The 11,103-nt window shown below is 31.6% G+C and overlaps 1 protein-coding gene and 1 pseudogene across 1 annotated transcript; both read right to left on the bottom strand.

Moving 5' to 3' along the window:
• Nucleotides 1-7,980, bottom strand: LOC120157300 (annotated as a pseudogene).
• A 78-nt stretch (nucleotides 7,981-8,058) lies between these two features.
• LOC120157299 (putative RING-H2 finger protein ATL61) lies at nucleotides 8,059-8,638 on the bottom strand. The gene is made up of 2 exons (XM_039168473.1): nucleotides 8,400-8,638; nucleotides 8,059-8,356 (listed from the first exon to the last, which is right to left on the bottom strand). The coding sequence occupies exons 1-2, from the start codon at nucleotides 8,636-8,638 to the stop codon at nucleotides 8,059-8,061; spliced, it is 537 nt and encodes a 178-aa protein (XP_039024404.1).
• Between the last annotated feature and the right edge of the window lie 2,465 nt (nucleotides 8,639-11,103).

Here is an 11,103-nt window from a genome sequence, read left to right as displayed (position 1 = left end):
TCACACATTGCTGCACCTCGTGTATTCAATGATGATGATGTCCCTAACTGTCATTTTCTCATTTTTCATGTCATTGCTCCGAGAACAGTTCAGGCCGCTCGGATCGGATGAATTCTGCGACGTTGAGATGTGAAGGGCCTTCTCTAAGCTCACAACAACCTGCTCCATTGTTGGTCGTTGTTGTTTAACTGAAGTGCATAAGAGAGCCAGCTTGAACGTTATTTCAAATGCTTCCACTGAGTATTCTCCTTCAAGCTTCGGGTCTGCAAATTCTTCTACGCTCAGAATTCTAGCCTGTGAATGTATGTATGTATGTATGTATGTATGCAGTTAGAACGAACATTATTCGTATTTTATGTTGCTCGGACTCTTCATTTTCTCGAAGTATTTGTATTAGGATGGATTGCTGACCATTTATTAAGAGGCATTGGATTTTCCAGGCTCAAATTGACGACCTTCTTCCCCGACAGGATTTGGAGCAATACAACTCCAAAGCTGAAAACATCACCGGATGAATTAACTCGGTGATTGTTTTGGTATTCGGGATCGACGTACCCAAATGTTCCTCTAACTTCGGAGCTCACATAGCCTTCGCCATTGTCCATGAGCTTTGATAAACCAAGTCTGATAGCTTGGGCTCTAAGTTTTGTCCCAAAAGAATGTTCGTTGGCTACAAATACACAAATAAAACACAACATTGGTTTCATAGTTAGGGGTGCAGTAAATTTTTTCACCTGTGGAGTCGACTGAAACTCGACACCAGTTAGTAAACCGAAAATTTTAAACCTTGACTAACCAAGGTAATGGAAATTTAACCGAAGACCTTGAGCGCTGCCCATCGCGATCTCGAGCCTCTTGATCCATGAAAGTGCCTTGTCCTTGCCAAATAGCCATTTTGCAAGGTTTCCATTAGGGCAGAGTTCATATATGAGGAAGCAATCTTCTTTGCTTAAACAATAACCGAGCAATCTCACAAGGTTTGGATGTGCAATGTGAGACAAACTCTTGACTTCCCTCACAAATGTCTCCACATTGCCATCGTTTATGATGTGTTTTATTGCAACTTGCTGCTGGTCCGATAGTATGCCTTTATACACCTTTCCTGGTACATCAATCGGATTCGAATGTGAGTGTCGGAGATGAATACTGATACAAAAGTATGATCGTAAATAATTGACATAATAACAAAAATACCTGTCAACATTTGTACAAATTAATGGTCACTTTGTATTATATTCTCTTTATTTCTAGAGCATTTTATCTCATATCGTTTCAATTTTGATCAAAACAGTCTTTATTTAATGAAAATCATTAGTTGACTAACGGTCAACTTATATTGTTGACATTATATTTTTACGTGTATAATTAGTAATGTTACACATGCCACATCATCATTTTGGTAATGATGTGACATATGTCAAGTTATCACTTTGGTAACATGATACATATCACATCAACAATTTAGGTTAGTCGTTAGTCAACAACGATTTTCATCCAACATGGTCTGTTTTGACCGAAGATAGAAACGTTGGAGGTAAATGCTCAAAAATAGAGACAATAATCATTTGTGCAAATGTAGAGGATATTTTTGTTATGACATAATGCCAAAATTAGCTCTAATTTATCAAATGATCATTTTGCCCCCTATTCTATTTTTTTGGAGATTTTGATCCTCCAAAATTTCATTTTAAGACAAAATCCTAACATTTGACGGAATAATCACCAATGCATTGATACTAATATTCATGGACTTACCACAGTTCCTTCGCCAATGCAATTTGATTCATCTAAACTGTTAGTAGCATAAAAAACCTCTTTGATTTGAAATTTGGGACAGCTGCCTTCTTCAATAAAACATCTCCAAATACTTCAAAACAACAACCATAAATCGAATTAGATCGAATACGTAAAATGTTGTATGTCTTCAACATTTCTTAAGATCAAGAGATGAAATGATGTTTGAAAACATACCATGATGGTTTTTTGAGGATGATCTTGATTTACAACATCTTCTTGATAAGATTATGGTTGTAATGGTTATTATTACAAGAAACCCCACAATGCTTCCGATTAGAATCCAAGTACCTGTTTTAATGTTACACCATAGTTTTCTCTAAGGTTAGTTTTTTTTAAGGAAGGGTCTTACTCAAAGTGACTTTTTTTAGGGTAAAATATTATTTGGTTTAACGGAAATTGTTAATCGATTAATGGTTAATGTTTATCGTTGACGTAGTAAGTTTTAGGCTTAAGAGTACTTTTGCCTCAATAATAGATTCAATATATCATTTTCGTCTTTATGGTATTTTCGCATCAATTTAGCCCCGATCCCGATCCGAAAAATATACACACTTTACCCGACTCATCTTTTTGAGATAAAACTCAAATCCGACCCGATCCAATCTAAAATAATATTTATAAAAATATAAATTTAATTGAAAATATATATAAAAGGGTATTTGTAATTATTCCTAAATATATATATAAGGTAAAATTATATTATTTTGGGTTGAGTTAGATTTTCACCCTCAATCCGATCTCGAACCTCTAAAAATTCCCAACCCGACCCGATCCGTTAGTAACAAGAGTTGATTGTAATTCAACTAATTGGTTTCCGTCCAACTATGAGTATTTTGTTCTGAAATGAAAGTTGAGAGTTAAAATATTCTAAAATATAAATTAAATAGTTTAATTAACATTAGGACTTTTTTTATATTATTATGAAAATAACTAATACAATACAAATGTAAAATTTACCTATTCCAACTTTTAATTTCTTCTCCTCATCTGCTGTTGATTCATCATTCTCTAACAAGCAAAATGAAAATGGTAAAGAAACTATTAAATTATATTTCTCTGACAAGCAAAATGAAAATGGTAAAAATTATTAAATTATAATTCAATTCGAGTCGAGTTCACTGAGTCTTATCCCGTAATATGACACCTACGACATTCACATCCGAATTCGAGTTCGAATTCGAGATTTCCATGGAAAGAGAACGTGTTTACCTGCATAAACACCGGTGTTCTTGGAAAGGCAATCATAGATCCTTCCTTTATTATCATCTTCAACCTTGAGACTCGTCATTGCAACCAGCACAGCAAACCTGCAAACCATGGACTCTTCAGAATGTGAACCTCCATCAATGGATTCCCAGCTTTCAACACACCAACCACACGAAACTCTGCAATTCTCACTCAAATTTCTCACTTCATTCCCCAGTTTCTTATCGACATCGACCGTCGAATAATCCGAGCATTCCCCGGAACCCGACGTTAGCTTCTCAATCCCACAAATCGAACCATGTTGTTCGAATCGTTTCATGGAATTCAAACACCTTGTTGCTCACTTGAATCCAGAATATGATGCCCGTTCGATTTGCTCGAATAGCTAATGCTTTGAGGTAGCCATTGAACGTTGTTCCACAATGGTTATCGTCAAGAAATCCACCCCAATCGCCATTTTTGTTGCTTGAATTCGAGGATTGCTCGAATTCAAGATCAAGGGTGCAGTTTGTTTTTGAAGCCTGGAAACTGCAACTTTTGTAGTGATGTGGTCATGATGAAATGCAGACGATAGTGAAATTGCAAGTCATTTTCATGATCGATTCGGAAGATTATGAAGCTTGGATAGTCTACCATTTGATTTTGATCAACATGTTCTTTTGCCTTTAAATACACTAACGTTAACATCGTTTTAGCATACAATATTGATATGGTATAATATGTAGTTAGTCCTTAATGTTTAGTTGTTTACACCTTTTTGTTATTTTTAAAATTGAATATTGGTTAAACGTTAAATTTCAACAACGTTAATGTGTCATCTATAGTTTTAAATTATTATTAACATGACATATAAAACATAATGTTATGTTAGAATAAAGTACACGTGAACAACTATGTGGAATTATCATTTTTTTAATAGTTTGGGATAATTATTAGATAATATATGTTCAATATTTTCTTAATCATTAACATGCTTATGCACCTACAAACGCAATTACTCGAACTCAGACTTGTAAGGAGAACAATATTCCCTTTTATCACTTAAGTTGATGGATTCACGTGCAACTGTGACTCTAAAACTGTTAAAATGTAATATTTTAATGAACAATTTAATTCATAAAATGATTTGATCTTATCTAAAAAAGTTGAGAATCAAAATGTGGAGGACTAAATTTGAATTATACCTTTGATTCATATATTGATGCCGGCCTATACATTCTTACAGAACAAAAGACATAAGAAGCTATAGCTTGCCTGAGAAATCACAGTTTGAAGAAGAAGAAAACAAGACATTCCAAGGAATATTTCAAATCTAACATGATCTTTGTTCAGCTCTCTTTCCAAGATGGTAACAATGTATTTTGATTGGCGGTGGATCCAAAATTTTTTAGAGTGGCATCTCAGTAAAACAATAAATATTAAAGAAATTTGGGTTTCAAGGTTGCACAAATAAAATTTTAAGGTAGACATCATCAGTCAATAGATAATTAATCGAAGAAAATTTAAATTTTAAAATAGATATACCTATCCTTAGCCGTCAATAGACCCGCCACTAATGTTTCTCGAATTTAGACAAAATATAACATAAAAGTATGTCTCATATTAAAATTGCGTTGATGATTGATTTATATTGAAACAAAATTTATATTATAAATATATTGTACTAACTATTGACGTTTGGTTTATTTATATTTATAAATGAGTAATCGAGTCAACCATCTCAGAGCAAATGATCAAAAACTTTCAATTGACCTCTTTTCTCTTCTAAGTTATGCATTCATTGCCTATTAAATAAATTTCTTTTTCCTCCTCAAGCTAAAATTTTTTAAATAATAAATAATCAAAGTCAGTTAATTTTTTTAATAAAAAATGTATATAAATTATATTTTATTTAATATTTATTAAATTTAGTCTATATTTTCCGTTGTCAATTTGTCGATAAGCATATTTTGATACTCATAATAAAATGCTTAACAAAAACTACGGATCATCCGAGAAGAAAAATAGCATGCAAAAGCCAAGAAACCGTCTCCAAAATTCTAAATAAAATGGGTAAATTATAAATTTAGTAACTGATTTTTACACTCTTTTCGATTTTACTCACTATACTTTTAATTTTTCAATTTAATCACTGAATTATATACATTGAATTTTTTATTACTTGACTTGGATTATTTTATCATTATTTTTATATGATGTGTTATATTTTATGAATATTTTAATACCAAATATGATTTTAATAAAACAAATAAATTTATAAATCTTAAATTATTCACCAAACCCTAATCCCCAAATTATACCCAACCCTCCCACTTGACAGTCTAACCCTCCCCCCTGAATGACGGTGGCTCATTAATGGCCTCACTTGTGAGATGAGTACCGACAGACAAACATTATCATCTAAAACGTCTCTCGTCCCCCTCGCACCTCTTCTCACCCACCTCTGCAATCCCTTCCATTATTTTAACCCCCTCACTAGTCACTACCATTCTCACCCGATTATCAGACGGTAAGACTCGTCGGCGATGAGTAGGCTATGAATCGTGATAGCGCAGGATTGAATTGTCGCATGTGAAGTCGAATTGCTCAGAACGTGAGATAACACGTTGAGGAGGTTGGGGATGGATACGAAATAATCACGCGAAGTAATCGACAGATTTAATAAAGTAGAAATGGTGTTCTCTTGTTTTGTCAGAGAAGAAAAGTAGAGAGTATCCGAAAGGTAACGAACAACGCCTACGCCAACTATTAATTACCGACTTTTTGGGTCAGAAACAGATCTTAGTTTAGGTAGGAGGTTTTCAAGCGGTTCGTCGCTTATCCTCCATTGATATGGAACGTAAGGAGAACAATACACTGTCCAATACTCATTCCACAGGTGAGACTGTCGATGAGTTACCGTTCACCGGTATTAGGGTGAGGCTTTGGTAGGAGTGTGGGGTGAAGTTGTAATTTAGAATTTAGGGTTTGGAGTGTAATTTATGGATTTAGGGTACGTGTGTAAATTTAAAAGGTATAATTTAATATTTTTAAATTTATTTATTTATTAAAATCATATATGGCATTAAAATATTAATTAAAACTAACATGTCATATGAAAATATTAATAAAAAAATCTATATCATATCCAAGTCATGGTAGAGTGAAAACAATCGATATATAAAGTTTAGTTACTAAATTTTTAATTTACCCAAATAAAATATATTAGGGTTAAAATTTAAATCTAATACTAAATTTTTAATCAATTGATATCATATGTAATATCACATTGTTGTCGCGTGATATTTTTAAAATTTATTGTTTTTAAACTCATTAAATAGTTTCAGTGGTTAAAAGGAGTATTGTTCTCTCTTGAAGTTTTGGATTTAAATAGTTGCGTAGATTATAAATAGTTAATAAAGATTATAAAATGATACTACATGATAATCTCCTCAAACTATTCAAAAATATTATTTTAATACTTTTTGGAATTATTTTATTTTTTTAATAATCTTCTTTAGATTTTTTTAATAATCTATAATTTTCATGTGACAGAATTACAGTATACCATATGACAATAATATTTAAAAAAACATTACGGTTTAATGATCAAAATGTCAAAGGCTTAACTTATTCAATTTCTCGAGTTGAAAGCTTAATTGATTTAATTTTTTGATTTAAGAATTCAATGGATGTAAAAAAATTAAAGGGTTTAATTAATTTTTTCCTCAAAAAATTGAGAGTTTAATGCAACCTTAAGCCAGTATATTAAGAAGCGGTAAAAAAGAAAGATTGTTTTTTTAGAATATTTGGATTTAAATAATTATATTTGTAGAATATTTGTGTATGGTCAATAACTTAAAAATTATTTTTAAAAATAAATAATATCGATACTTGATTATTACTATAGATACTATGTTGTACGCATAGAAACATGACCCATAGAATTTTGACAATTTGATAAATTAAACTTGATTCAAAAAATATTTAGTTAATAACCAATCCTGCTCTAATCCTTTAAAAAATTAGAATAAAGTATGCAAATGATCATTCGACTATATGATATTATTTTGTTTAGTCCCATGACTATTAAAAGTTATAAATTATTCCTCGATTATGAGGCGCTTTGTCGAGTCTCTCGATTATTAAAATTACAAAATCAGTCACTCACCAATCCTGCTCTAATCCTTTAAAAATTAGAATAAAGTATGCAAATGATCATTCGACTATATGATATTATTTTGTTTAGTCCCATGACTATTAAAAGTTATAAATTATTCCTCGATTATGAGGCGTTGCTTTGTCGAGTCTCTCGATTATTAAAAGTTACAAAATCAGTCACTCAACTATTCATATATTCCAAATCGTCATTTTTCATTAAAAATTTTGATGATTTTCTGAGCTAGACGTTAATATCGTGATTGAGAGATAAAATTTAATCTCATAATCATTTGAGTTGTATAGTCGTTTGAGATCATTTTTTTAATAGAAAAATGATGAGTTTGGAATATATGAATAAACAGATGATCATTTTATAACTTTTAATAGTCGATGGACTCAACAAAGCAATGACCTGTAGTTGGAGGAGCATTTTGTAACTTTTAATAGTTGAGGGATTCAACAAAGTTATATCTTAAGTCAAGGGATCATTTGTATACTTTATCCTAAAAATTATTATTTCATGTACGGATAATGGTATATTAATAGTGGACTTACTTTTTCGACATTAAAACAATACATTTTAAAATTTTCTAGATGTTACAGACTAACATCATTGGAAGGGCTACTTTCCCTGATATGGTTATCTCTCAACTCAACAAAAGCTTCATTGAAACGACTGGTTCAGGTCGCCTAAAACCGACCCCGGCTCGTCCGAACCGGCACGACGGCACCAGTTCGACAAACGGGGCAGATGGGATTCTTTAAACACCATGAATCCACAAATTCACCACGGAAACTATGCCTGCCAAGTGACAGAAGCCTGCATCTTTCACCCATCTTGATGTTTTCCAAGCAGACAACGCAATCCAATACTTGATTACAATCATTCCCTTTGTCTTTTGCTTTGTAATCATATCATGGAAGCTTCTTAACATCATCCTCGGACATGGTTCGATTCGTGTTGATGTTGTCGTCGTCGTTTAAGTCGAATTTTCTTACTTCAATTCTAACATCATCTAAATTGGTGCTTCCCCTGCTATGATGCTCTCTCAACTCAACAAAATCTTCACCCTGATGACCAGGTTGCTCACCTAAAACCGACCCCGGCTTGCCCGAACTGGCACCTGTTCGGCAAATGGGGCAAATGGGGTTCCTCAAAAGCCATGAATCCACACATTCAGCATGAAAACTATGCTTGCAAAGTGGCAAAAGCCTGCATCTTTCACCCATCTTGAACTCTTCCAAGCAGACAGCACAATCCTAGACTGGGAGCCAAGAACTTTTCTCTGTCCTTGGCTTTGTAATCATAACATGGAAGCTTCTGAATATCGTCCTCGGACATAGCTCGGTTCTTGTGATTGTTATTGTTTACATCGAATCTCAAAGGGCTTCGGAATCCTCTCATGATGAAGGATCCGCCTACTATACATATATGGAGAATAACCAGCATTCCAATGCCGAGAAATAGAAGAATCACAGCTATGATAATGGCCATTGACATAAATTTTCTGTTCCAGCCTCCAAAAAAAGATCTAAACATACTTCATTTGTGGTTCACATGAAACATGAATCAAAGGTGATTTGAATATGATGAGTAGTTTGTTTAAAAGAATCAAAGGGGTTGAGGGGAAATGCAAGAGTGAAAGAGATTTAATGGATTAATTAATGTGGAATGGTTAATCTTCGTGATGGAGTAGGTGGGAGAAAAAAATGATAATAGTAGTAATAATAATAGAGTTAATTGCAATAGACATCCTCAAACTATGACAAATATTTTGAATTAGTCCCCAAACTTTTGAACATACCAAATTCATCTCTAAACTATGACTCATTTTAAATTGGTCCCAAACTTTTGAACATTCCAAATTCATCCTCAAAACATGACCCTTATTCTAAATTAGGCCTCAAACTTTTGAACATTCCAATAACATCCCCCTAAATCATTCAAAACTTCAAAGTTAAAATTAGAATATTTAAAAGTTTGGAGATCAATATAGAATGAGAGTTATAGTTTGGAGATGTATTTGATATGTTCAAAAGTTCGAGGATAAATTTAAAATGAAGGCTTAATATAAAAATAAGTGCCCATACCCATTTAGGTGCCTAAACCCTTTTTGATCAATTTAGGTGCCTAAATCCTTTTTGATCAATTTAGGTGCCTAATGTTTCTAATGTTATCATTTAGGTGTCTACGTCGAACAACCATTAAAAAATATGTTTAAAATAAGTCAATCAATCAATATCGGACATGTGGCTTATTTTTTATTTTCTTTAATTTAAAAAAAAACTCAACTTTTCCTATTTTTCACTAAATACCCCAAGACCTTCAATTCCGGTGCCGACCACCACCACTGTCGCGGCCACCCACTCACCTGTCGATTACCAACCCGCCGACCACCCACCAATTGGGATAGACGAGTGTTGTAATTTAGGAAATTAAGGTTTAGATTTAAGGATTTGGGTTTAGGGATTTTGGAGGTTTGAAGCCACGATTGACGACGGGCGATGGGTGGATAGGTGGCAGCCGGTGGAATGGATGCTTTAGGATTAAGGATTTTGGGATTTTTTTTGGGATTTTAGAAATATTTTTGAGTGTTTTTTTTTAAAAATAATAATAATTTTATTTTTTTTCTAAAATAAAATTTTTAAAAATTTATTAAGGCATCACTTGTCACATTATGAGTGATTGACAGAATATTTTTAACGTTTGTCACGATCCATGCACCTAAACGGTAATATTAAAAACGTTAGATACCTAAATTGACCCAAAAAATTTAAGAACCTAAATAAAATCATAGTTTGAGGATGAAATTAGAATGTTCAAAAGTTTAGGACTCAATTTAAAATGAAGATCATAGTTTATGAATATATGATGCAATTAACTCATAATAATATAAAGATACAAGATCTTTAGGGGTGGAAACAAATTCACAGGAAGATTGATGGTTCCAACTTTTATTTCGTCTCTTTATTTGACCACTTTTTTAGCTGTTCTTCTTCTAACAAATTACCTGCCCGATGGATCGAAAGTGTTGAAATCATCCTATCTAATATAAGTGTCGAAACTAGTTTTCGTCCGGGTACGAAATTTTTACTTGACGGGAAAAGTGATGTGAATAAATAGTTTTTTTTTAAATGTTTTGGGAGTCGCCATCGGCCTTTTGGGTCAGGTAGGTCGAATACCTAAAAATTATCTTTTGAAAGAGTTTTTAAGAAAATATCAATTAAAAGATAAACTGGACTGCGTTTTAACCAAAAATTTGTTCTTTTTAATAATAAAAGGGATTCGTGGTCGATTACGTTTGGGGAAGGATTAGCATCCCACAACGCCCAAAATTGGTGTTCATTAATTATAATTTGTCTCTATTATTAGAAATTTCAATATTCAAAGATATATTTAATTTATAATCCTATTTATTTCAAATTTATTACTATAATTTTAAGAAAATATATTAATATATATATTTATTTATTTATTTTTATAAATAAGATATTTATTTACTTAGAAATATCAGAAAATGACTTATAGGTGCTTTAAGACATCTCATTTCTTAATATTAAAAAATAAATAAATATTAATAAAACATTAAAAAATAATATATATATAATTTATAAAAGTAAAATATTTATTTAAAAATAATATATATAATTTATAAAAGTAAAATATTTATTTATTAAAAATATCAGAAAATGAACATCCAGTTGCTTCAAAACTGCCCTTTCTTAATATTAAAAATAAATAAATATTATGAAATTATTATATGGTATTTCATATAAATATTAGTGAATAAAATATAAATAACAAATAAATAAAGTACTAATTTAAACATATTGAAAAATAAATGACAATATAGAAATAGAATAAAATTATATTAAATAATGACTAAAATAAAATAATTTAAAACTGTAGAATTAAATCGTAAAATAATAAAATGAATGGTCAAAAATGAAAGTAATTAG

This window comes from Hibiscus syriacus, unplaced genomic scaffold (assembly GCF_006381635.1).
Source record: "Hibiscus syriacus cultivar Baekdansim isolate YM2019G1 unplaced genomic scaffold, ASM638163v2 tig00111239_pilon, whole genome shotgun sequence".
NCBI lineage: Eukaryota > Viridiplantae > Streptophyta > Magnoliopsida > Malvales > Malvaceae > Hibiscus > Hibiscus syriacus.
This window is presented reverse-complemented; position numbering and strand designations above follow the sequence as displayed.

Excerpts from the sequence above, each read along its gene's own strand:
- LOC120157299 (XM_039168473.1), bottom strand. The coding sequence starts at position 8,638 with ATGGCCATTATCATAGCTGTGATTCTTCTATTTCTCGGCATTGGAATG. Across the intron at positions 8,357-8,399 it reads TTGGCTCCCAGTCTAGGATT|GCTTTTGCCACTTTGCAAGC; the intron begins GTGCTGTCTGCT and ends TGAAAGATGCAG.